Source organism: Adelges cooleyi, unplaced genomic scaffold, assembly GCF_023614345.1.
Source record: "Adelges cooleyi isolate 19-005CV unplaced genomic scaffold, UGA_ACOO_1.1 ACOO_flye_CR_arks_rails_tigmint_CR_PRNA_574, whole genome shotgun sequence".
Lineage (NCBI taxonomy): Eukaryota > Metazoa > Arthropoda > Insecta > Hemiptera > Adelgidae > Adelges > Adelges cooleyi.
Genome location: NW_026096268.1, coordinates 16,236,441 through 16,264,325, shown reverse-complemented (window position 1 = coordinate 16,264,325; position 27,885 = coordinate 16,236,441). Strand labels below are relative to the sequence as shown.

General features: G+C 30.1%; 3 protein-coding genes across 9 annotated transcripts; 2 read left to right on the top strand and 1 right to left on the bottom strand.

Moving 5' to 3' along the window:
- Window positions 1-3,152: 3,152 nt before the first annotated feature.
- On the bottom strand, window positions 3,153-18,025 carry LOC126843121 (doublesex- and mab-3-related transcription factor A2-like). 4 transcript variants are annotated; one of them, XM_050580471.1, is made up of 13 exons: window positions 17,520-18,025; window positions 17,238-17,410; window positions 16,959-17,155; window positions 16,749-16,879; window positions 16,465-16,677; window positions 16,167-16,380; window positions 15,912-16,077; window positions 15,742-15,821; window positions 15,564-15,653; window positions 15,355-15,484; window positions 15,090-15,261; window positions 14,857-14,999; window positions 9,042-9,175 (listed from the first exon to the last, which is right to left on the bottom strand). In XM_050580471.1, exons 1-13 carry the CDS (start codon window positions 17,791-17,793, stop codon window positions 9,158-9,160), a joined length of 2,001 nt encoding a protein of 666 aa, XP_050436428.1. In that variant the 5' UTR covers window positions 17,794-18,025; the 3' UTR covers window positions 9,042-9,157. The 4 variants fall into 4 exon arrangements, with proteins under 4 accessions (XP_050436429.1, XP_050436428.1, XP_050436427.1 ...); XM_050580470.1 differs by lacking the exon at window positions 9,042-9,175 and adding an exon at window positions 11,418-11,707; XM_050580469.1 differs by lacking the exon at window positions 9,042-9,175 and adding an exon at window positions 14,433-14,784.
- Window positions 11,972-13,894, top strand: LOC126843123 (prefoldin subunit 1-like). The gene is made up of 4 exons (XM_050580473.1): window positions 11,972-12,107; window positions 13,182-13,304; window positions 13,386-13,514; window positions 13,591-13,894. Exons 1-4 carry the CDS (start codon window positions 12,081-12,083, stop codon window positions 13,717-13,719), a joined length of 408 nt encoding a protein of 135 aa, XP_050436430.1. The 5' UTR covers window positions 11,972-12,080; the 3' UTR covers window positions 13,720-13,894.
- A 1,250-nt stretch (window positions 18,026-19,275) lies between the features above and the next one.
- On the top strand, window positions 19,276-27,331 carry LOC126843120 (nose resistant to fluoxetine protein 6-like). Of its 4 annotated transcripts, none has more exons than XM_050580465.1 (13): window positions 19,276-19,342; window positions 22,347-22,678; window positions 22,859-23,049; window positions 23,192-23,418; window positions 24,499-24,602; window positions 24,683-24,870; window positions 24,956-25,107; window positions 25,197-25,365; window positions 25,523-25,716; window positions 25,828-25,969; window positions 26,410-26,730; window positions 26,791-26,908; window positions 26,971-27,331. In XM_050580465.1, the coding sequence occupies exons 2-13, from the start codon at window positions 22,360-22,362 to the stop codon at window positions 27,030-27,032; spliced, it is 2,187 nt and encodes a 728-aa protein (XP_050436422.1). In that variant the 5' UTR covers window positions 19,276-19,342; window positions 22,347-22,359; the 3' UTR covers window positions 27,033-27,331. The 4 variants fall into 4 exon arrangements, with proteins under 4 accessions (XP_050436422.1, XP_050436425.1, XP_050436423.1 ...); XM_050580468.1 differs by lacking the exon at window positions 19,276-19,342 and adding an exon at window positions 21,016-21,068; XM_050580466.1 differs by lacking the exon at window positions 19,276-19,342 and adding an exon at window positions 21,479-21,580.
- The last annotated feature ends 554 nt before the right edge of the window (window positions 27,332-27,885 follow it).

The window sequence follows — 27,885 nt, the reverse complement described above, 5'->3', positions numbered from 1 at the left end:
CTGCTCAAAATCGGTTATCGACCAGTCGACGTTTTCAGGAAATTATTCTCAAAACAATAAAATATATTCAACTTTAAAAATCTCAAGTTCATATAAGGTTTTAACCACATAAGGGAAACCTAACTTCTAAAAACTATTCCAATAATAAATTCGTGGGTGCGCGTTAAGTCAACATTTTGTGCAAAATGAGTTATATACACCGAAAAATTCAGAAAAAAAAACTCTATGATTTGTGCTTTATAGTTTAAGTCTAAGTGTAATATTCAATGAATAATAAAGAAGTGTTTGTTGAGTTAAGTCACTATTTTTCTCATTTTAGTGTATTTTGTGATAAGTCGACTTAAATCTTTTTGAATTTACAATTTGATAGTGTAACAAGAGTTACAAGAGTCCTTTGTTATACTGACTTAAATCTTTTTGAACCACTTGTTTAGGTATAAAAGGGTTATGTCTATTTTCCCGACATATTAAATTATGATATCAAGAGTGTTGTACTCACAACACATTAATCAATATCATTAAAATACGTATCCAGTTATGGTTGAAGATGATGTCGAAATGGATGAACAATATCTAGTTCAAGAAATACCAATTCAAAAAAATGTTGAGCCGAATCAAAAAGCTACAGTCTCTAGTAAAATATCTAGAAAAGCTAAAAATGACAAAAATAAACAAATAAAACGTGCCTAAAATAAAAAGTTTTTATTTTGCTACAATAATTATTAGTGTTAAAATGTATAAGGATGTCATATTAAAAGAATAAAATAATAAGTATTATTATTATTAAAATGACTTAACCCTTTTATTAAAAAAACAAATGAGTGAATTCAACTCAATAAGATTTAAGTCAATTTTTTTTTTTTAAACTTATAACAGTTACTTTGATATACGTTTTTATAAATTCTAATTTATACAGGAAAGTACAAAACAAGTTGTTTTATTATCCTATTCCAAAAACATTTATTTTATTCGAATACCTGATCTTACATATTCTTCTAAACCTTATTTTCCATTTCCTTAAAATTTTAAATTGGTCGACCTAAACCCTTTTTTACGCGCACCCGCGAATTAAGTGTAAGCCAACTATTAGCTACAAAAAGTATACAATTTAATATGTCTAATATTATCTAAGACAGTGACCCGGTTAATAAATTAAGTTAACCATTCGCTCTGTATAGAACTACTAAGGGGTTTTTTTTTCCATCAGAAAGTCACCGCACCCACACAATATAAACGTTAGGTCGTGTAACGATTCGCAAAGCTGTTAAACTCACTCTGGAACGTCACAATCCGTTTAAGCGGTGTTTTGTGGTTTTAACGTTTAAAAAAAACACACACACACACTCATTTATCTCCCACGACACGTTTGCTTCGGGTAAATAAAAATAAAAAACAATAATAATAATAATAATTACACACATTTTTTCCGTTCGGTTTGGACGAGTGGCGTTTGTTTTTCCAAATGTGTGTGTATGCATGTCGAACCGTCGCCTTATGGTTGTCAGTCATGCCAAAGAAAAGGATGGACGGATTGAAGACAGCCAGACAGTCTGACGACGATTCCTTGGGCTAGTGGCAGAGGCAAACCGGGACCACCCGGCCTGTGTGTGATTATATTATTATTATTATTTCAACGCATTTTTGTTTGTTTTTTAGTTTCATCGAAAGGATATTGGTTTTTAAAAAAAAAACGATGGGTTGTTTTCCTATTTGTGTCTGGCACATATCTTGAACAACCGCTTAACCGACCGATAAAAGCTACTCTATTATTAAGGCGACCGTTTCGACAAATCTCACCCCTTGCTCTACAATCTAAACAACAACAAAATTTTTACATTATTTTCCAACTTAAGGCTACGACGCGTTTGGCTTTTTTTTTTTTTTTAAATATACTAATTAGTATGGAAAATTCTTTAGGTCCGAAATTACAGCAAAATGGCTTTTCGGTCGTAGAAAAAATGATTTTAATTAAAAATAATACCTCGAAGCCTGTACGAATTAATCTGTAGATCAATTGACACGGTCGACAATATTGCCTATGCAATACTCTTGTTTTATCTTACCTGGAAGATGTGTCACTTAAGTTTAATTTTCTCTCCTGTGGTATTATCCATTACACCGGTCCGGGGTGTCGCAAAATTAAAAATCATTTGTCTCTCGGATCTATCTCTCAGATCACCACCTTAGGTGCAGTGCGCGGGTCACACACACACAGTGTACACACAACAAACGGTAATACTTTGGCATTATATAATAATAGTACGTGGGCTGCATAGGTACACAGTAGGGAAAAAAGGGAAGCGGACGTTATTCAATCAAACGTCCCGTGAAATTGAATGTAAACACTACTATTAAGTTACCGGGGCGGCGAGTTAACGCCATATCCAAACACCGACCGAGAAATCTAATACCCACCGCAGATCTGATTGATGTGTGTGCTGGTTTATATATATATTTATACACTATTATATACTCGGGGCTGTTTGTTTTTGGAATTTGCCATCGGCTCTCCGGGGGGATACGATGGTCCGGACTTAAGTGAAAACGCCCCTCCGCAAAGTAATAATAATGCTGCTGTACTACTTGTTGAGATTTTTTTCTTCTTCTATTCTCCCCCCCCCCCCCCCAACACACACGGGCCAGTTGGTTCTTGTATGATCATTTTTGTTGCATTTTGACACCGACTAATAATGCCAAGGGATAGACCCACTTAAAATGAAATAGGCTAATCCGACAAAACGTTTCGAAACCTAACCCACCAAGAGTAGATTTGAATAGAGTAGATCTTAAGTACTATTGTATGTTTTTTTTTTTTTTTGCGTTTCTGTGGGTTTCCACTTATGGATTTTCTTTTTTTTTGGGCGCTCTGGCCTGAAATCGATTTTGAAGAAAGTCCAAAAAAATGTTTGCTGGCACTGCTGTCCTGTTGTTAGTCTGGACCGCCATACTTTGATCGAAATGTCGTAGTTTCCTTTTTTTCTAATAATACACACTCGCACACACATACAATGACAATACTCGACGTGCAAGTCGATATCCATCGATAGAGCACAAAAACACCATGTTGGTTTATAAATAAAAAAAAAAATTAAATTACACACACGAGGACCGGAAACGAATGATACTTTTAATGGTGCACAGGTGGTACAGTGGCGTTAGTGTATAGTATTATCGTAAAATAATTTACTAAGACATTGGGTGGATATTAAATTATTATGATGTATAAATTGACCTAAATTGACTATGCTAATTATTAGGTTGTAACACACTCTATAATAGCAAGTGAATAAAAATTGTGCGGCAAGGAATCAATCCTTATCGCTTCGGATCCTTTCGAATCTATAGCTAGACCATATCGGTAAGATTGTGCAAATGTATTTGATTTGGTATACTATTGTAACAACACTATTGTCTTGTAAAAAGCAGCATACGATTGGGGTTTCACATCTGTTGGTGGGCTGCAGCCGTTGAGCATTCGGCGCAATTGGCCACGTGACACGATTCCGCCGGTTCCAGCAGGAACGGAGGCATGTAAAACGGGGAACCGCATGCAACTCCCGTGGACTGTGTCCTGTGTAAAACAAAATTAAAAAAAAAAAACCCTCTGTTTTAGTTAAAATGTATCACACAAACCTATACAGTTTGGCTCGTTAACCGGATAGGGCGCTCGTTTTTTTCCCCTTAAAATAATTATTGCAAATTAGTAGTTTTTGCTTTTTTGGAAAGCAATTCTGGTTATGTTATTTTAATTAATTAAACAAGCACTAATATCTTGTTATCTGGTTAGGTACACGTTTAATGAACTTTACAAGTAAAAAGTAATTTGCTGAAACTGTTGAGGGGTCGATAACCAATTTTGTTGTTTATCGACACAATTTTAATTGCATGAATTCCAAATTAGAATTTCGAATCTGTACACGAGGTAAAAAAATAGAATAAGGCTTGGAATCCAAAGAAATTGGACCGCTTTGAGTGAAACAATAAAATATAAAAAAATTGTTATATTTTAGATTGCATAGATTGCATTTTTGTAATGAGAATAAAAATAATATACCTAATATTCAACCCAATGTAAACGAAAAAAAAAATTGTAACTTTAAAGTATATAATTTTGCTTGAAAAATAATAAGGTAGGTAGGTATGTATTTAAATTGAAAATTGTTGATTTTTTTTTTTTTTTATGTATATAATTAGATGTATAATACATAACCAAATTGATATTATCAAAAATCCAGACTCATCTCGAATTATACTTTTATTTTACCGCGTTTAAAGTAGTAGTAGGTGTTTTATATATATATAAACAAGATTGTGAGTTCATAAAAACGTTATAAAAATAAATTACACTTTATTGTAAAGGAAATGAAAGCTAAACAATATTGTTTGTCCCTCTCGTCCAGGAAAAATTTTCTGGCTACATTAATAGCATATACTTAGTTTCATAAAGAAAAAAACAATTACACATTGAAAAGTCGTTTGCATATATATATTATGTAATATAATTTAGTCTTTTAGTTGCCATCCGGCACATGTTTGGAGTACACAAAAACTGGACGTCTATAAACGTTCTCGCTGGTAAATAAAAACACTCTATTTTTATAAATGAATCAATGGATGTGATATAATTTAATGGATGCGTCAATCAAGTCGAGCAATTTACAATAACATTGCTAATGCCGTCGGACAACGTTTATATTATGTGCTACCACGTGATATCGGTTTAGGAAAACAAATCAAGTACAACGTTTGTAAGTCGCCAACAGTTTCGCTTAGGTTTTTTTTTTTTTAGTGTACTTAGGCTTACCTGAAATGATGGAAAAAAGTAGTGGCCGGTTCGGGCACGTGATATGTCAATCTGGCCGCCAACTGTCTCCTTGTGTTTTGATGGGCTGCCGGTGGCTCTCTGTGTAATCCCCAAGGAATGAACGCTGATCCAATTGTGGAAGGCGGCGGTGGTGGCAGCGGCTGTTCGGTTTTCTCTGCAACAAACCGACCAATTTTTGTCAAAATTTTGTGACAATAATGCTAAGACCCTAGTCTTGAGGGTAGAATAAGAAATGAATACACAAGGAGTTGTATCAATTGTGGGGAAAACGAGAGGGAATGGGTTGAGATGATTCGGTCATGTTATGAGGCAGAGGCAGTGAGAATTGTTATAAAGTTGAATGTAGAGGGAAACTATATAAGAGTATATTAGTAATATATAATAACGAATTACACATTTGATGAGGAATTTCTTTATATTGAGTGTTTAGAGGACAATAGGAATGACAACTTTGATAACCCTTCATTAGGTAAGCAGAAGTTATTTTATGTAGGTTAGGTAAAAAGGAATGGACAGACTTGCATTATAGGTTCAAATATCATAATTTACTGTATTTTGCAATTAGATATTATTATTATATCTTGCCTGTCCTGACAATGAAAATAATTCTTATCACTACCTACTTTTTTTTTAGGCCTTCAAAATGTAGAAAAAATTATTTTAATGACAAACTATTTTTATATAGGTATAGACTATCTAAACAATGTATTAAACAATTATATATAACTTATTTATATAAACCGAAACGTCAAAAGAAAGTAAAATAAAATGTCAAATAATAACAAACTGACAAAATATTAAATAATACAATCCCTTATCAGTTATCACATATCCTAATAACAATAATAATGTTATGGTGAAACTTAGTTAATTTAACCGGATGTTAAATTTAAATGAATTGTTAACTGACATTTTGTTAAGAGTGTATTTAACAATAGTTGGCGAGACCGGCTGTTTATGTAAGTATTCTAATAATTCGGTTATTGTTATCTTCCAAACCTCTTAGCCGCTTCTTTTATGTAGCAAGTCTACAGATAGTAATTGACCCTGAAAGGTATTTTATTGGCCCAAAAAGTCCACAGATATGCTTTAAGTATAGTAATATAGATAAACATAAAACACCTTATCCTTTAAAAGGGGGGGGGGAGTTGTTTTCTATGATTTTAGAGCTTATGGTCTGAAAATTAGACTGAATGCTGGATTTCTACTTTTTGCCTTTATGAAATAAATGCCGTTTCTTACCCACAGTCATCTTCCGAGCCTTTGGAGTGACCGCCAAGTTGTTGCACAGTGGCACGCAATGTTCGATGGCCTTAAGGAGATCGTGTTCGCAACGTCGAAGCACCAGCTCGAGAACTGATCGCTTTTTGTCCGGGAACAGCCGGCAGAGCAAGTCCAAAGATCCCGGGGGAACAACAGTCTTAGTGACCGCCGATCCCTGCGGCATCTGCTTGTCGTCCGAACGGTCGGGTTCTTCGTCGTCGGCTGTAAGTAACGATTTAAACGCATTGAATATAACGTGTAAATGGGTCATTACACCGAAAGCGGTACATTAAGGCATGAGTCCTTATCATTATTTCTGGCATGTCTCAAAAATTGACATTTAGAATGTTTATTCGGGTCAACAAGATGTGTCAATCAGAATCATTGATATGCTCCAATAACAAAAGTAAAACAAAAAAATCAATTGTAAGCAATTTCCTCATATATTTCTGGCTTGTCCCTAAGTTTATGGCTGACCCTTTCAACGCCACTCCTGAAGCGACAGGAATAATACGGCAGCGGCGTCTGCTAAAGGATGATTTTTGGAGAAATGCCATTCCATCAATAGTAAACTACGGGGATCACATTTAAGTTGTGTCCCAACTTTGGTACCTATTTTGCCACCAGGGTAGTGCTTGTTGGGAAATAGATATTTTTTAAAGAGTGGCAACTTTCCCTCTAACACCAACTATAACGTTGTCTTTGTCTGGCAAGCAGTTAGTTATTAGCCAAAACGTTTCTATGATGACCTTTATTGGATTTTGGCGAGATTTGATGTGATATAAGGCAGAGGACGATTGAAAAGATTTTTTTTTCTTAAAATTTCAATACTTAAACTCGGCTGTCGTACTTACCGCCTGGAGATTTAGACGCCGGCACTGTCATTCCGAATATAGGACCTTGGGGTAGACATCCATACTTAGTGCCGGTAGTGACAGAAGCCAACCCCAACGCAATGGCATCTTCGGCTGCTTGTTGTCTTTTCAACGCCACCTTGAGAACAAAATCAGTTCAAGTAGGTGAATTCTGTGCCAAAAATACCTTAATAGCACCTTTAAGATGACGCCACACCACTTGTTTAATAAGCAGTAAAATATAGCACATTTCCCCCTTCTTAGGACCACGGGTCTTAATGGTTTAATTGTTAAATGTGTTAAAATTGATTATTTTATGTAAAATATGTACTAATATGTTAATCAATGGATTACAGGTAAGAATATTATGTAACATTTTCTTGTACTAAAATATAGATTAAATGGTTTAATTGTTTTTTAGGCATATTTCGTAGAATTGCAATCAAAAAACATTTTTTTTTTTTGTAACATATTTAGTACTTCTAAACGTCTTACTTTATTAAGTCTAAAAAGCAGGTAGTAGTGGTTGGTAACAGTAGTTGATCATCTAACATATTATATACAATTCAAACCTTGAAAATTGTTGAAACAAGTACAGTTATAGAAAAAGGTTTGTCGACAAAATGTAATTATGTGTGATTCAAAACTAGTTTTTAAAAAATATCCACCCTTTTGGTTCATCATTTCAATTTGTTAATTAGATTGCCATACTTGATTTACATCACAAATTTTCTAGAGTTTGGTAAAATTTAGATAATTTAAATTTTAAAAATGTGATGTCTTTAATTTAAGTCGACTTGTATGAGTGTCTTGTGGTAAACCATTTTAGAACGTTGTAATAAAACAAGTGAATTGCAAAAACCTGGGTTGAATTTATTGGCTTATTGTGACCTTATCGTTGATCTTACAACAATTTATATTTTACAAAAAAAAAACACCTAACAAGTTTGATGGCGATGCTTTGTTTATTCTTATTGACAAATTGAGTCGCAAACCTCTCAGAATATTAAAAATGCTTGTAAGCGGTTATTGTCCGAATTTTAAAAACTCAAAATTTAAATATGTATTTTCAACTTAAAATAATGGTCGGCTATAATTTGTTTAGTAAATAGTAGAATTAGTTTTTTTCGGGGGAAACTTGTTTTTTATTTCTCTCTTTCGAACAAGGTGTGCGGCGTAAGGTCTGAAAATTAGACCTAACTTATATAATTTTCTCAAGCTTAATGGTATTATTTTTAATTTAAATCATTTGTTCTGTGAGTAAAAGCCATTTTGGTTTATTTTAGACCAATTTCAATTCTGCAAGGAGCTTCGAGTTCTTTAGTTACTTTACTATGTTATGCAGGAAGCCGATTTTCGTTTAAAAATTTCAGTTTCTTGTAATAAAATAAATTAAATTTGCAATTTTTTTTTTATAATTAAAACCCAATTTTTTACATAAAATAAGCAAAAATCTATTTCTACAGAATTAAAATCGGATCATCCTAAGTAGTCGAAATTTTGCCCAGCTTTTTGGTCTAAAACAAGCCAAAATGACTTTTACTGATAGAAAAATTGTTATAAATTAAAAAAAAAATACCTCGAAGCTTATACAAATTAACCGGGAAATTAATTGACATGGTCGACATTTATTAAAACCACTTTTTTCTTAAATATTGCCTCCTTAATGTTTTTTAACGGTCTGTTTCACCGCATGCAATCCCTTTAATTTATATTATTTTTTTTGAAAAAAATAACAATCGAGTACAAGTTTTTGTTTTACGTTTTTTTTTCTAACGTCCACTAGCCAAAAACCATTTTTTTTTTTTTGTAAATTTCCTTCCCAAACGGGTTCGTTCTGAACTATGAATTTAATTAATCCGGCTCTGTGTGTGATATTTTATAAGCTATTTAATTTATGGTTGCCCACGTCTTACCTGAGCCGCCATGACCCGTTGCCTTTCGGCGATCAAATTGCACTTGGGACACACGCATTCCTTGAAGGAGCATCGTTTCTTGTGACCTTTCAACCAAGATATGACCCCGTGGTTCCTGCACCTGGCACACTTGGGTCGTCTTCCCTCGGAGCTGTCCATGGCTACAGTAATGGCCCGATGACGATAGTATGATGACAAGATAACCACAGAGATCTGATCTGCTGTCGACGGTGTCGTCAGATGCTGTGGGGGCGGAGTCGGTTTGCCATTGGTCGGCTTCGGGCCAGCAATCTTCATTTTCACCACGAGGGTCTCGCCTTTACAGCAAACAATTATTATTAAAATGTGTATTCGCCCGTTTGTCGATACCAAATCATTTCGACTACTTAAAATGATCCGATTTTAATTCTATATTGAGGTTTTCGGCAACTTTACTATCAGCCGGTTTCACCAACATTTGTTAAGAATTTGGTAAAAACTGGGTTTTATCCAGATTTGTTAGCCTTTGTACACACTGTTAAAACGATTGTTAAATTAATCACCCGAAATAGGTTTGTTAAAAAGTTAATCGGCATGTTAAAATGTATTGCAGTACTTGTATATAATAATGAATTACACATTTGATGAGCAACTTCTTTATATCGAGTATTTAGGAGAACAATAGAAAAGACGACTTCGATAACCCTTCATTAGGTAACCAGAAGTTATTTTATGTAGGTAGATTAGGTAAAAAGGAATGGACTTGCGTTATAGGTTTAAACATCATATTTATTAAATTTGTAATTTAGACAACATTATTATGTCTTGCCTGTTCTGAGTATAACAATGGAAATAATTCTTATATACTTTTTTTTTAGGCCTTCAAAATAGGCAAATTTATTTAATGACAAACTTTTTTAAGAAAGGTATAGACTATGGAAACAAGGTGTAAAAAACTTTATACGACTTATTTGTAAACCGAAACGTTAAAAGAAAGTAAAACAAAATGCCAAATAATAACAAACTGAAAATATTAAATAATACAATCACTTATCAATTATCACATATCTTAATAACCAATGAGAACGTTGGAAATCGAGGTAGTTAGGTAACCGCTTTGGTAACCCAACTTAAAACCCTAAATTTAAAAAAAATTTTCTTCTTGGGGTTGATATCTAAAAAAAAACTTCCCCTTGGCTATCTTGTGTTGTAAATCTTGCTCAGTCTATTAGATCTTGTGATCAAAAATACTTAAATAATAAATAATTATATGGTTATTTTTCGAAGATTGTTCCAAACATATTAAACGTATTCTAATTTGAAAGATTTAATCTATACAATATTGTGTGCCATAAATAAATTATTTTTCTTTTAATTCAAATAACTTACCGACTGAATTCAGTCCAACACATACAATGGTAATTCGTTAAGGACAAGACAGTAATTTTGGCTTAAAATAATCGCAATATTGTGGTTTTTCATTTTGTAGACACTTTAGTTTAATATGGTAATGTAGAATAATATTCTAAAATTACCAAATATTTACCTTTTTCAGTATTTTCCACAGTCTTATTAACTTTTATAACTTAAACGGTACACTGATCCGGAGGTACAAGTACCGGGTGATCCGTTTAACGTAAGACACTCATTTTCTCTTAAAATAATGTCAATTTTGTTGTTTTTCTTTTGGTAAACATTTTTGTTTATGTTATTTTAAAATAAATGATATAATTATATATTTACCTTTTTATAATATTAAAAAAGAGCGCTGTGAATTTTTGAAACTTAAATAGTGCAACAAAATAAATTTTTATATAATCAACTTTTTTTTAAGAAGAAGTATAAAATATACAAATCTATTTGTAAAAGTGCTAATAATTTATGTTTCAGAAGTACCATGTTCAAATTAAACAGTTAAAAAATTATTTTTCTACAACTTTATCAAATATTTTCACTTTAAACATTCAAATGCTATGCGCCCTGAATTTGTGGTGAAAAGTAATAATGAATAACTGCTGATCACACATTTATAATATTAAACGAAGTCAAGAATTTATGAGTTACCAACTGAACGAATAAATTTAATTAGAATACATAAAAACTTCGAAGTACTTGATAAATATCTTTTTATCACAGATACCTACTATACTTGCACAATGCTAAACTTAATTAATAAATTACTTATTACCGAATACTTATTAATTCCATCTGGATAAAACAGTATAAACTATTTCCCTTTAGGTCTAGGACTATTTAAATAATGGTATGATGATAATTTTTTAGTAATAATTCCGTCATAAAGTCAATTTATCGATGAAAGCTGATAAATACAAATGTTTTATTTAAATTTACCATCTACTGTTTTCACTGTTATAGTTTTTGGTAGGTTTAAAGTTAAAATAATATTATTGATCAATTTTGTTTATTAGATGGTTTGGGTAACGTTTTACAGTATTTTGATGAAACTGTGCATCAACTAATATATAGGTAAATAACTGTTGTATTGTTTTTAGTTGCAAACACAGACCGATTGGTTAACTATGACACAGTCAATATAAGTATACATAGTTTGAATTCATCCTCATAATTAAAGTCTAAATTAATAGCATTACATTCCCTGAGCATTGAACATGGCTTAAGGATTCTTTATAAGTATTATAGTTGTACGACTGGGAGTGAAATTATTTCCACCGAGATTTCAGGACAACTTATTTTATTATTAGTTAGTTCAAAATTAAATAATAAATCACTATGCACCTCCTTCTAATAGTTCTACAGGATTTTGTAGTCCAAGCTTATAAGTCAAACTTCTTAAAAAACACAAATCGACATTGTTTAAGCCAATCAATATGGCCAACTTGAGCTGGATTCTAAACAATGGAATTTGAATTATATTATAAACTATAATAATATTATTATATTATTTATTTTAAAGTTTTATAATATAATAATATTATTTTGGGCTACGGATTGCAAAAAGCAATGCGATCTACCGGATTAGTTAATACAAAAAAATTAACATATTATTAATGTAAATTTATTGTACAATAATTTTTTCCCAAAATGTGAACGCACTGAAAAAGCATACCGTTATCATTTTTTTTTTATCAGCGTTTGTTAGTTTGATTAACACTGATAATAATTTTTAACATTATCTAAATATTATTCTAAATATTTAATAAAACTATTTAAAAACTCATTATAATTATTCTCAAAAGTCAAGAATTACTTTTAAATTTCAAAATGGAAGTAGATATGGACTTGAGAAAAGTAAGTAATCAAAGTAATTTATTACCGCCAAATAGTAAGTTACAATAACATAATTTTCTTACTTTACCAAACACGAGTTTTTTTTTCACCGACTTGTTAAGTTTTATTATAATAATTCCAAAATTGAAAACGATAGTAACTTAATTAAACCGGTAAACACAAGCATTAAGTACTGTTTCAAAAATGTAAGTTGTAAATTTGACTTTATTCGCGATAAACGATAAAACGAACAAATACCGTCGTCACATCTTGACATTATATTTAAGAAATTAATATAGATTAAAGCCAAAAAAATCAATTTGGCCACTTTACGTTTGTCATTGTTCGAAAACCTATTTGGTTATTTAGTTACTTTAGATTTTAAATTCTGTATCGTCTCAACAACCTGATAAGGTGTTTAAAAGCAATGCTCTGCTAAACATCAAGACATTTTTCCTTTAACGATATCCGCCGCAGATAAGATGTGTTTAAAAAAATTTGTTAACACTATTACTTAAACCGTAAAAAAAATATGTACTTTAGTAAAAAATATAGTTTTTGTTTAAATATTTTAAAATTCTGTTTTAAGCAATAGCTTTTTTATTGGGTGTTTAAAATTGTTTTTAATGAAATTCAACTTATAAATAATAACTATGTAAAGTTTATTTAAATCTGTCTTGATTTTATTTATATTTATTAAACCAAAAATATGTATGATGTACTTATTAGTTATTATTTTACAAAATACAAACAATTATAATACTATAAAATAAAGCTTATAATAAAAAATAAAATCAATAAATTATATTTTAATCAGTTTAGTACTTTTATAAAATAACCTTCAGAAAAAATAATTAAGCATAAATAACTTAATGTGATTGTTATAAAATGAAACAGTCTTATAAAATAGCTTGTTACAAAAGTTAAATCGACTTTTACGTTTAATCACACGACTGTTATCGTATTATTATTATTGCGGTTAACCATTTTGGAATTATTAGGTATTCACATTATTGTATTTGAGTAGCTGATACCTAATATTATTATTATTTATTATAGATATACCTAGTGAAAATTTGATAATATCGTTTTCAGGCGTTCCACGAACTTCAAGAAAAACTCGTATACACTTCACAAAAAATCAAGCTGGCCGATTTACAAATAAACACATTGCGCCAACACAAGCAACATAATCTTTTGACGAAACAAGAACTAGAAGTAACGGACAAAAGCTGATAATTTAAATTAATTATTGTTACGCTATCAAAGTGTTGAATTAATTAATTTTTTTTTTTTTAGACGATACCGAAAGACGTCAAGACCTATGAAGCTCTGGGACGAGCGTTTGTGTTGACGCCAAGAGACGACGTATTCAAAAACTTGAACAAGTTCAACGACGATACAGAACAAAAGATTAAAGTTTTAGAAGTAATAATATATTAACCTAGCATATTATTGGGAGAAAAAATATATATATTTATAAATAATTTATGATTTCTTTTAGAATAGTAAACAATATTTGAACGGAAATTTGAAAGAAAGCGAAAACAACTTGAGAGAAATGGTCCAACGCAAAAAGGAAGAGGGCGACAAAGACGCGGAAAAAAGTCAAGCGGGCACTTCAAAAGCTTAAAGCCGACAAAAAATGATTGGGGGTTTTTTTTTTAACATAAACTCATTTTTCTCCACTTGTTTAACATCGTCGTCTCGTAATCATAATAACTTTAATTAAGTATTACGTAGAATTCAATATTTATAATATTGTCGTCTAATCGATTAACAGCCGTTTACTAAACATTTTTCATAATAAAAGTATTATTAAAAAAAATATGTTTTTCAAATTAAAACCATTTATGTTTGATATTAATCGGATGAGTATATTTATAGTATGTTTTGTTAGATAAATGACAACACAATATTGGGATTTGCGGTTTAGAGTTTATCGATAAATCTATATATTATTTAACTTCTCAGTTATAACTCGTGTAATATAATATGTTAAGATAAAGAAATACTAATTAATTTTCATGGAATACAACTATTTGAATACAATCAACCACTTGACATTTTAAATGCAATTCAAATAGTTAATAGTAATTTTAAGTGGTTGGTTAATAAAGTAAACTAAACTAAACAGTTTTGTGCTTTTAAATAAATAATAAATATTTGTTATGATTAAAATGTTTGATTAGAGACGTACTTAGATCGGAAACGATGAATTTTCAAGCCAGAAAAATACATTTTTCAAAAACACCTGAATAATGTCTTAAAAAAAAAAAAAAGGAAAAATTGGAATTTTATTTATTTATTTTATCGTTGATTTTGATTTAATAATATGAATTAATTAAAAAATGATTTTGTTGTGCTTAAATCAATAGCGTATGGGTTATAATTTAGAACTTATAATAAGTAAATTTATATGAAATATTTATTATATATTGTTTTACACTTAAACAGTATATTTATAACATTGTCGGTTTTAATCTTGGGTACATTTTCTTTTACCAGGAGCTTTACTGTAGTTACTTAGTTACATTAATGATAAATATATATATTTTTTCAATGGTTTGAAAAATGATTTTATCGGGGATTATACTGTAAACATTCTCAAAAGTAATGTATAAGGCGTTTCGAACATTATATAAAAAATATAAGAAAAGAAGAATGTGACAACGGTTACTCCTATAAAATGTGGCACCTGAAAATTTAAAAATTAGTTTTTGTGTTGTTCGGAATTGATTAGGGTGTAAGTATAGTGAAAATGACTTACTAGTAATACCATGTCAATGTGTACAGGCACATCAGCATCGAAGTGCAATAAGAAAATGACAATTGGATTGATCAAGTAAGCGCAATAGGTCAGCCTACTCAATGGTACAAACATCTTCATTGACAAAAATTTGTTTACCAAGCCTAACAATGTAAAACGATATCAATATTTTTTCCAATTTATGAATAAAATTGTAGACTTGTTGTTTTGAGATTTGATAATAATTAATGTACCTCCATTGCCAGTCGCACAACCCACAATTATCCAGCCAATGGCCAACCCCCAGATGGTTTTGGCCAATGCAACATAAATTGCTACTCCAAAAACTGATGAAATATTACCATATAAACAAGTACTTCCGACAAGTGAAGCAATTGCTAGAAACCAGAGAATATAGTTTGTTATCTAGAAAAAATAAACAATGCAACGATTTGTAAGTTAATTTCAATTGGAATTTTTAATTAGTTTCCCGATAGTTTAATTATTTATTCTATTTACCATATTTAAATCGCAATTTTTTTTCATTCTAAATAAAATATATGCAACAGCAATACCGACCAAATACGGACCAATTCGTGCAACTGGTGATTTATACAAAAAATCTCTTTTCTCCATAAACATAGAAAACCTGTAAACATATTTGCGGTCCATAATACAATTATTTCCCATTACAGTCGTTAAATATATTTTTAACCGATTTTACTTGCCTATAATCGTTGGAAAAAGAATAGTAACCGCTCGCGGCTATTGTAATAATCATTAAAGCCGACCAGAATGCAGCGCAGGTATAGAAATACCTTGACAAAATATTTGAAAATTAAATTTAGTACATTAAAATAGTGTGGTTGTAATTTAAACAAAAATTATTGAGGGGATTTCACTCACGTTAATGAACCAATAGCCAACATTTTTCCGATTATGAAAAATTGCATGTCGTTTGGCAAGTACCAGGTCCAGCTGCCACACTAAAAATGTATAAATTAGTTACAGATTCAACTTGCGAATGACTTTTGTAATTGAATAAAGCAACATTTCAATTTTAGTCGTATTTTTACCATATCGTCAAAGCTAAAAAAATTGTTAATGAACAGTACGTTTGTCCACCAATATTTTTCACAATTAACTTTTACTTTCTCGGACATGGTAAATTGGGATCTTTTCTCGATCATAGAAAAACATATATATGCGACGCCTACCGACATGAAATAAGCTGGTGCGATTCTGGAAAGAAAAAAATGCACTTACAATATATTAAATGATCCAACTTAAAAAGACCATACAAAATAAATAAATCAAATTATTATCTATACCTGATGAATTTCTTCAATATCAATTTGAAAACCAAACCAAATGACAATCGTGTTGGTTCTTTTCCTTGATCTATTTTTGTATTTTCTTGATTGTAAACGACATAAACAACTAAGAACCCACTTAAAAAGAAAAATGTGTCAACTGATAGACTACCGTAGTAGATAATACTTGTTAGTAAATTTGGATCGACAGTTAAATGAAACATGTAATTATCTAAAATTTAAAAAAAACACGTTTAATTTGTATTGTTTGTTTATAAAAAAAAACAATTGTATAAATATTTTCATTCCTGTTTACCAGTGTAATCATAGACAAAGCTTAAAGCATGACACCAAATAATCCAAGCCATGAAAATAACTTTGAGACCATGAGCACTTTGGATTGAAGCTGTTCCTTCTTGGGTATCAAATAATAACTTTGTGTTTTTGTGAATTGAAAAACAAAGTAGAATTTGGCAAAATGTACTTTGTTTTATTGTTAAATTATGTTGGCCGATTTCAGTTGAACTTTCTGTATCACAGAAAAAACAAAACTACCAAATTATTAAAATATATTACTTTTAATTCAATTTTTTGACTAACCAACAACACTATTGTTTTTGGAATAATTTATCACAGATTTTTTATTTATTTCATCGTTTCTTCTTTGATGCACGATGATATCGTAAGCAGTACCAATAATCATTACCAGGAAAGACATGATGATAATTATTCTTGGAGCACATATAAAAAGAACAATTTTTTAATGAAAATAATAAGAAAAAAATAAGTGTCTAGACTTGATACACATACATAGTCGTGATTGCGATTCCGTTTTTGAGATAGTCATAGTTGTCTTTGAGATCATTTACATTCACAAGCGTATAATTCAATCCATAAAGATTGCCCACAGCTATCGGGCTCTGTTTTTCAAAAATATTTTTTAAAATTTGTTTTAAATTGTTCGTTGTGCAAACACCCGGCAAACAGAGTCCCAATATCAATGTATTCTACAAAAGAAGGAGATAAATACATTATTATTTTAATACACTTTAATCCACGAATTTGATGGTAGAAAATAAAACTACTTGCATGAATTATTGGTTTTTCGAGGTGATATCGAATATGTGCAGCATAATAGTTCACTTGAAATGGTGGTGAATGAACATTTTCATTGTGAAGAGTCAAACATTGGCTCTTGACTCCAAGCCAAAATCTATTTCGAATGAAAAACCCGGATTTTGGTTGTCCACTTGCATCCAACACTTGAACAAAAATCGTTCATAAATATTTTCCCCCACGTGAAATGACAGTGACGATGGCAAGGGCAAGGTAAAATGATGGATGGACTAACGGATTATTTGTTTTGATTACTTTTTAGACTCCATCGCTCTTTGTTGTCGATAGCATCGTGAAACGTTTGCAATTGATTTCGACATGAACTTGAACTTTCCAATATCTGCGACTCAGCCGCAACGGCATAAGCTGGCAGAGTAGTCATGAAAATATCACTATCAACATGTTCTCCGGATACTCGACGTTTATAAAGAAAAAATAAAATCAACAATATTGACACAATTTTGGTTTTCATTTTCCTTTCCGTATTAGCACTACAATGACTGTGACAATAGTAAATGTACCTACTCATCTCGAGGTCACTCTCACTCGAGTAGCTTAACTGGTCTGCCAAGGTTTCGGAATACTTTCCACATTCCAATAAGCCACATTCTAATGAGTGGGAGTATCCCCAAGTTGTGTAAAATAGTGCAAGCCTTTCTCATCTGATTGTATTACAGATTAAACCATCGATTAATAGTCATACTACAGATAGCTTACTAAGAAGTAAATTATATGCAATTTTAATGAAACATTGAAAAGTGTTGTAAGGTTATTCATTTTTTTTATAAGGTCGAGTTAATGGAAACAAAGTACAATGGGTCGGAGAGGTCACAGGTCTAATGGAAATATTATTAACAAAAGTGGTATATAATTTCTTTACAATAAACGCTTTGATGCTAATTTGCAAACACTGCACCTTAAAGATAAAAAAAAAAAACTGTTTTATACCTACAAATCAAACGTTGTCAAATTGTATAACAATAATTAATAATAATAATATAATTAATAATAGGTGCCACTTTTTTTCAAGGCTGGGCATTAACGAGTTAAGTAGAAATAATTGTGGACGATTAATAACGACCAACAAAAATAATAATAATTACTATTGTTTACTAGTAACATAATTATTCACTTTCTTGTCAAGATACTAGTGTTAGCTATTTATTTTCTTATCTATATCAGTGTATGAGCTTTTCTAGATACTTAAAAGAACCACCTCTGCTGAGGTGTTAATTAAAAAAAAAAAAAATGATAAAAATTAACTTAACTTCAGTTAAGTTAATGGTTTTTTGTTAACTGATTATTCATAACTTTTAACTGTTAACTCAGTTTAAAATAATATGTAACGTTAGAATGTTGTGTTACAGACTGAATGTGCTATTTTTTCTTATTTTTACTTGTCTTTACGATTTTTCTGTCATTATTATTTGTTTTATTTCGATATCTTGATTTTGCTAAGGTTTAACGTGTATGTGGTTCCTTGCATTAGTTTAAAACTCTATTCTTTTGGTCATGTTGAACAAAGGCTTCTTCAGTATTTAGCTTGTCTGCCCACCATGTTTTCGTAGAAGAGCTGTCTTCGTCCTCTTGATTGAAATTGGCGAGGTCTTCTGTTTTTTTTTGTTCCATCAAGCGTTGAACACTTTAAGCATTATACCGATTTTACCTACTTTTTTAAAATAATTTTGAAAGGAAAAAACATTTATATACATACATTTGATCTCTTGTGAAATTGTTGTACCCCTTTTTTGTGCTTTATGTGGGTTTTCTCCCTTTTTTATATCTAAAAAAAAAGTTAAGTTACTTTGTATTTAACAAAAAAAATTAATTTCTTCTTTTTTTTTCATCTTTTAGACGATGGAGTCTAAAAAGTAATCAAAACAAATAATTCATTAGTCCATCCGTCATTTCACTTGCCCTTACCGCATCGGCATTGTCATTTTATGTGGGGAGGAAAATATTTTTTTAAATTTATTTATTATAAACTCAACGGACAAACGTCCTTTAACAAGAAGATATGGACAATAGAACATAATTCATAGAAGACTATTGAGATCAATACAAGATTACCTTAAGGAGTAAAGTATAGGCAATTTTTTACAAAATCTTTATTTTAAGGTTAAACTGTGATGTGTAATTATTAGTTCAATAACTAGGACTCTATTTTGGTAGGTTATTTATTTTTCCGACTATCGCAGCATCCTTGAAAGCGATTTAAACCGAATTGATCAATCCAATTGTCATTTTCTTATTGCACTTCGATGCTGATGTGCCTGTACACATTGACATGGTATTACTAGTAAGTCATTTTCACTATACTTACACTCTAACCAATTCCAAGCAACAAAAAAACTGATTTTTTTTTTCAATTTTCAGGTGCCACATTTTATAGGGGTAGTCGTAGTTACATTCATTTTTTCTTATATTTTTGATATAATGTTCGAAACGCCTTATACACTACATTTGAGAATGTCTACATTTTAATCTGTACTGAAATCATTTTTTAAACTATTGAAAAAAAAACATTTTAATCTTTAATGTAAAAACATTATATAAATTTCACTTATATTTTCCCCTCTTTTTTTCCATTTTTTATTTTTAAATTAAAGTTATATACTACAGTTCTTAAAGGCACTAAAGTCAAACTTCAATCTAGTTAAAGTGTGTTTTATAGAACATAATTTCTATGAATTTAATTAAGAATGTCCCTACTTGACAAAATTTCGGTCTGAATCCGAAATTGCTCAAAATTGTACACCCCGAGTTAATTAAAATTAAAATTCAACATTACAATTTGACTTATTTATTTGTTCATAGTTTTTGTTGTGATTACAATATTAAATATTTTTTTTTACCACCACAAAAAGTGTTGAAACAAATCAATAACATCGAATAGATTAATAAATGAAGCCCCAATCGGTTAACGGTTGATGGCAATGTTTCTTTTTTATATAATTTATAAATATCAATCAAAATTAATCGAACGAATACAAATGTTTTATTGGTCCACTAAATAGCAAAACTTATTAGTTTTGGAAATTTATTTAAAAATTATACCTACCTAATTCAGATTTTTTGTTAGATAGTATTTCATTCTGTTTTCCTACACCTTCATGTGAATTGGCGCTTTTATCATAGTTATTAAATAAATTTTTAATTAAAAAAATATCCAGGTAAAAATAATTATTTTTACAATTTTCAGATTCCAACAACCAAATATAAGATTAAACATAACTTTTATAAACAATTAGTAATTAATATAACTGTAAGATCTGAACTCACAAACATTCTATTTTTTTTTTGCCAAATGCTTGTTGGTTCCAATTACGTTTTTAATAAAATGACAAAAGATGAGTCATAAGCACTAGAAAAGCTTAACCCACCAAAAATGTAATTAATTTTTATTACATTTAAAAAAATTAAAATTGGCTGTTATTATTTGTGCATATTTTAATCAATTTTCGTATAATATTACGGTAATTATTTCCCGACACTTTCATGTGAACTGACACGGTAATTACCGATTCGTGGTTATTCATTTCTTTGTATAGACTTTGTGGCTAGAGAGGAAACTAATTATAATATTAATATATTGTAAAGTCGGATAGTCCGTCAAAATTGCAATTAAAAACAAAAAAAACCACTACTTCTGATATTTTTTTCTATTTAGCGGTGAAGGGAAAGTGGGATTTACATTTTCGACCATTTGGATACGGTTTCTAACCGGTTGGTAAATTTTGGTTGTATACCTAAAAGCTATGAGGATACCATCAGCATGTTTTCCTAATTTAGACACCCTGTTTGGTGTGTACGAAAAAGAATTAACAGAAATATTTACCGATAGAATTTATTTATTGAAAAATTCTCTGTATCTTTAAACTCAATTCGCTGATAAATTATTCAAAACTTGAACATATTTGCACCTAATTAATTTATTATTTATACCATATTTTAAGAACAATGAAAATATCTATAAAATGTTGTGCTATTTTTTATATTTCTTATTCTCACCTCTTGTGATAACTTTGAAAAACCAAAATTTTCAGTTCCCACGCAAAAAAACTATAAAAAAATTTTTTTTTTTTCTTGAACAATGATGAATAATAATGTAATATATATGTATATAACGTAAAATCATGTGGAATATATTATAATGCATTATTTTAATTCATGTATGTTCACACGGACATGAAATCGTATAACACATTAATATTATGCTTAATTTTTGGACAAAATTAGGGAAAAATTTTCGGAAATTATTTTAGTAGGATTACAGAAATATATCATGATCAACTCGTACTAGACTGGGACTGTAAGTAAGTACACAAAACTATTTTGTTTTATATTACTTATAGTGTACGGATAATCACAGGTAAAGTATTTAATGTAAAATTATCACTATTATATTTCATTAATAAAAAACTTAGGATAAATAAATTATATGATGAAATAAAACCGGAATTGTACTAATTGCAACTGTACCAAAAAGATTTTTGTAAATTTTGAGAGGAAGGCATGTTTTTATTTGGTATGATTGTGAATTTCTTATATAACAAGAAAATCAGTTTTACAAAACGGAATTAAAAAAATAAATGCTTACAGATTTATTTAGGTTTTTTTTTTTATTTCTCATAACTTATTCAGCGGCGAGTGGGTTGTTTGATATATTTTATACTGTGTTGTAAATTAAATAATACTCTATTTGATACTTACTTATAATTAAACTTCTTATTATGTAAATATTATTATTAATAGTATTATAATAATGTTTTCCCACTTACTTTGTCGCAGTGTGCTAAAGTTCTGTAAATTTTAGTATTTTAATTATTGAAAAAGTTACAGTTCGCAATTTTGATACACAAAAATTATCATTGTAAAACATTTTACACACTGTTTTAGAAGTAACACCGTTATTCACACGTGAAAAATGTGAAGTCACTAAATAGTTAATATAAAATATAGTTGTGCCAATGGTGTGGTCATATTATAAAATAGAATTTTTTTTTTTGCCATGTTTGAAGTCATATGTGCAAAAGGTGTAAAGGAACACCATTTTTCTAATCAAGAATTTTGTTATTTTAGATTGTGACTGAAGATGAAGGCACTAATGATTTTGTTGTTTGCCGTATACTTCCAAACAATACCTTATAGCTCCCAATTATCGTCTGCAATTCCAGAAAATGTCAATGCATGCGCACAACCGTCTAAGCAAAGTGAAGAACGGCATATGAGTGAAAAGGAACCAACACTATACGGCATCGAAAACAGTGACAATGGCACAATATGGATAGGAAATATGTTTGCTATGTTAATGAATACATTCACGCCATTTTCAAACGAATCTCCAAAGTGTACCGAAGATGGAAAGCTGTATAAAGAAGGTCTAGTCAAACAAGAACTATGGGCCATTCAAAGTAAGATAATATAAATTAAACGAGTCTTTTAAGAAAATGCTTATTTAAAACACATTTGAATTTCTAAAAACTATTTTAAAACACATAATCACGAATATATTATATTGGCGGTTCATTAAAATTATCATGTACACGTTTGACTGGAAATTAATGAAAATAATTGGTAAATTCGGTTTCCAGTGTATGATTCTTCGGCAAAGTATCCAAGCGGACTTTTATCGGGCATCAAATACGAACTAGGTCTTTATGATCAATGTATGAAAGCATATTCAGAAAAGTTGAATATACACGGCACGTACGTCTTGCCTAATATTCAGTTTAGATTACCTGCTGGCAATTATAACGCGTCCGACGTTTGGGACAAATTGAAAGTAACTAAAAAAAATTATTAAGATGATTAACCATGACTAAAATCCAGTTTGTTAATTGTGCATACCTTTTTTTTTTTACATAAACCAAAATGATAACTTACTCCAGTTGTTCAGATATTTTTAATTTATGCTTTTTTTTTAGATTGATGAAGATTCTAAACTTCCTCAGACTGACAACATATATTGGGCACTATGCGTCCCCGACTCTTGTAGTCGCCAAGACATACAGACATCAGTTCAAACACTGCTGGAACCTACGTTTCAACGTTATAACATATCGGTCAATGTTTTTGTTGATCCTTTGTTGTACACACCAAACAGGGTGTCTAAATCAGGAAAATATGCTGATGGATACCTCATAGCTTTTAGGTATACAACCAAAATTTATCAACCGGTTAGCAACCGTATCCAAATGGTCGAAAAATTAAAAACCCCAATTTCCCTTCACCGCTAAATAGAAAAAAATGTCAAAAGAAGTTGTTTTTTTGTTTTTAATTTCAATTTTGACGGACTGGAGAATTGAGCAATCCAAAATCACAATAGATTAATATTATAATTAGTTTCCTCTCTAGCCACAAAGTCTATACAAAGAAATGTAGATTTCTTACTTAGATGTAGGAATAATATGATTCGAATATGTTGATAATTATTTTGTCGACCAAATGCTTTTCTTTGCATTAATGGACAATAAGAAAAAATAAAAACAAAATATCCTTTGAAAAAAATTGCTTTATAGTATTGCATTATATTTAGGTAATATTTAATAACATTATGCGCTTTGTTTTTTAGCCTTATAGTGTTATTAATCATTGCTACGGTCTTAGCAGGGACTTAATACGAAATCAATATAATAGACAATCAATATGTTAATAGAAAACATAATTGAAAGTTTTTCAAAGTTATCACAAGAGGTGAGAATAAGAAATATAAAAAATAGCACAACATTTTATAGATATTTTCATTGTTCTTAAAATATGGTATAAATAATAAATGAATTAGGTGCAAATATGTTCAAGTTTTGAATAATTTATCAGCGAATTGAGTTTAAAGATACAGAGAATTTTTCAATAAATAAATTCTATCGGTAAATATTTCTGTTAATTCTTTTTCGTACACACCAAACAGGGTGTCTAAATTAGGAAAACATGCTGATGGTATCCTCATAGCTTTTAGGTATACAACCAAAATTTACCAACCGGTTAGAAACCGTATCCAAATGGTCGAAAATGTAAATCCCACTTTCCCTTATATACAAAGAAATGTAGATTTTTTACTTAGATGTAGGAATAATATGACTCGGATATTAAATTAGTTTGTCGACCAAATGTTTTATTTTTATTTTGAGGGCAATTAGGAAAGACAAAAACAAAATATTCTCTAAAAAATTGCTTTATTGTATTGCATTATATTTAGGTAATATTTAATAACATTATGCGCTTTGTTTTTCAGCATTATAGTATTATTAATCATTGCAACGGTCTTAGCAGGGACTTTATACGAAATGAATATAATAGACAATCAATATGTTAACAGAAAAAATAATGAAATTATAAGTGCGTAATAATTGTTTTGTAAAGTTATTGTTAAAAAAACTACGAAATGGTGTGCAAGAAAATGTTTGTTTTTGTTTCAGAAACCATTTTGCATTCGTTTTCGATAAGAACGAGTTTGAATGATTTACTCGAAGAGCCAAAAAATCATAATAATAATGTGACTTTTATCGATGGAATTAAAACAATTGGGACGTTTTTGGTAGTTGCCACACATAGAAGATTGGGAAACTTAATGACACCAACAGTAAATCCCGAGCACGTCGAAAGCGTAATAATGAAATTTTATTTATTTTTTAAGTTTCACCCGTTTACTATAGTCGAATAAAAAAGAAAACATCAATGTTTTTTTTTAGGTTCTAACAAACAAGAGGTTGATTTCTTCAACGTTGGCGCTGGAAACATTTTTTGTCTTTGCGGGGTTCTTTTTTTACAGGACAATAAATAACCGAATGAAAAACAATAAACAACTGAATATTTTCTACTCGGTATTTAATCGAGTATTCAGGTAAGCCGCCGTTGAACGCTATTTTTATAATAGATATTAATTTTTATATTTACCTAAATTAATCGTTTGAAGTTGCCGTTTTGCCCTAGATTATTGCCAGCATACATAATGGTCATATGGTTCGTTAAATCCGTATTACCTTACTTAGGAGACGGACCTTTTTGGAATCAGCTTATGGATCGTGAAGTTCAATATTGCCGTAAAAACTGGTGGACTAACATTTTATTTATTAACACTTACGTCAATAACCACGAAACGGTAATTACCATTTTTTTTAAATAATAATTAGAGAAACAATGTTGGAAAACATCAGCGTTTAAGAAAATATGTCGAAAACAAAACTGCTGTTGAAGGATACAAACAAAAAAATCTTTAAATTTTTAGAATGACAATAAGAAATGATAATTTTTTGCAGTGTCTTTCCCATTCTTGGTACGTGCCCGTTGAAGTCCATTTGTTCATCGTTGGAGAAATCATAACCTATATCATATGGAAGAGAAGAAAACTGGGCTATTGGATTTATGCTATTGTGTTTGCAATGTCCATTTACTTACCATCGAGGACCATTTACAACAATAAAACGTGGGGACTTTTGTCCATATACCCGAGGTGATAACTTCATAATGTATTGTATTTTGTACTTTTCCTAAAACGCTAGATTCGCTGTGAAAACTCAGTAAAACACAGTTTGAATAATGGTTTACACAATTGTTTGTCTAGCGAATTGTTGTCCCGTCGAACCTCTCCTTTCTACACCGAAGTTTATATAAAGAGTCATCAAAGAAGTACAACATACTTGATTGGAATAGCGGCGGCACATGTATATACGAAAATGAAAAATAATGGTGTACAAATATCCGTTGTGAGTACACATCGAAGCAACAATGCTATATTAAAATATACATATATATATATATATAATATTTCGCAGTATTTTACCACTGATTAGTTAAAGCCAGATTTTCAAGTAACGATTTTATAATTGGTTTACTCTTCTTATTGCTGTATGGTTAAATAATTAATTAATGCCAAAAATATTGTACCTACACAGAGTGTTACAATAATAACTTTAGCTGATAAGAAATATTTGTTGATAACAATTCATTGTTGATGGCGTGATTACATTGCGGATGTTGACCACACTGTTTAACGGGAGGATTTTTTCTTCTTCATTTTTTGGTCACACTGGCCCTAGAGTATAAAAGTTTTGTTTACATTTTTCGATTTTTTTATCTGGTTTTATCTAATATGCGATTTTTTTTTGTACAACAATTATATTACTCTTGTCTATTACATTTTCAGACGCACAGAAAATTCGGTTCGTTTTTTTCTGCAATAATAATGTATTTGTGTCACCTGATACCGAGTTACTTTTATTTACCTGGAGTGGAATACAACCCATGGCACCATGTACTATTCTATTCGTTAGCAAGAATCGTGTTCTCACTTTGTGTATCGTATGTGATGATCATCAATCTCGATAGCCAAGTGAAATTCTTGGAAAGCCGTTTTTTAACATTTTTCGGACACTTCAACTACAGCATGTATTTTTGTCATTTAATATTTATAATACAATCGGTGGCTTCAAATAAAACACTATCTCCGATAAATTCTTGGACAACGGTAATAGAAATACAATTTTTTTCTCGAATCATTTAACATAACATTTATGTCTATTTTTAGATTCGCAACATATTAAGTGATTACATGATATCGTTTTTAGTCAGCATACCGATAGTTTTGTTATGGGAAATGCCCTGCTTGAGATTACGCAAACAATTAGAAGATTATGTTAAAAGAGGTGATCATTTAACAATATTTACACAACGAAAAAAAATGTTTTATAATAAAATTATTTTTAAGATAAAAATGAAAATGCGGCGTCCACGAGTGTCAGTACTCGTGAAAAGGATAAAACAAATTAACAGATACGAATCAGACAGAAAAGTCAAAACAGCCATCAACCGTTAAATGATTAGGGCTGTATTTTGAAATCTATTCGAATATGATTGATTTGTTTCAACACTCTTGGTGGTGGTTAAAAAAAAAATATTTATAACCATAATCACAACAAATATTATGAACAAATGATAAGTAAAATTGTAATGTTCTATAAAACACACTTTAACTAGATTGAAGTTTGACTTTAGTGCCTTTAAAAACTGTAGTATATAATTTTATTTAAAAATAAAAAATGGAAAAAAGAGGGGAAAATATAAGTGAAATTTATATAATGTTTTAACATTAAAGATTAAAATGTTTTTTTTCAATAGTTTAAATTATGATTTCATTACGGATTAAAATGTTGACATCTCAAAAGTAATGTATAAGGCGTTTCGAGCATTATATAAAAAATATAAGAAAAAATGACTTCTCCTATAAAATGTGGCACCTGAAAATTGAAAAAAAAAAATCAGTTTTTTGTTGTTTGGAATTGGTTAGGGTGTAAGTATAGTGAAAATTAATTACTAGTAATACCATGTCAATTGGATTGATCAAGTAAGCGCAATAGGTCAGCCTACTCAAGGGTACAAATATCTTCATTGACAAACATTTATTTACCAAGCCTAACAATTTAAAACGGTATCAATAATAACATGTTCTATAAAACACACTTTTGTATACAAAAATTGTATTTTATAATATGACCACACCGTTGGCACAATTATATTTTATATTAACTATTTAGTGACTTCACATTTTTCATGTGTGAATAACAGTGTTACTTCTAAAATAGTGTAAAATGTTTTACAATTATAATTTTCGTGTATCAAAATG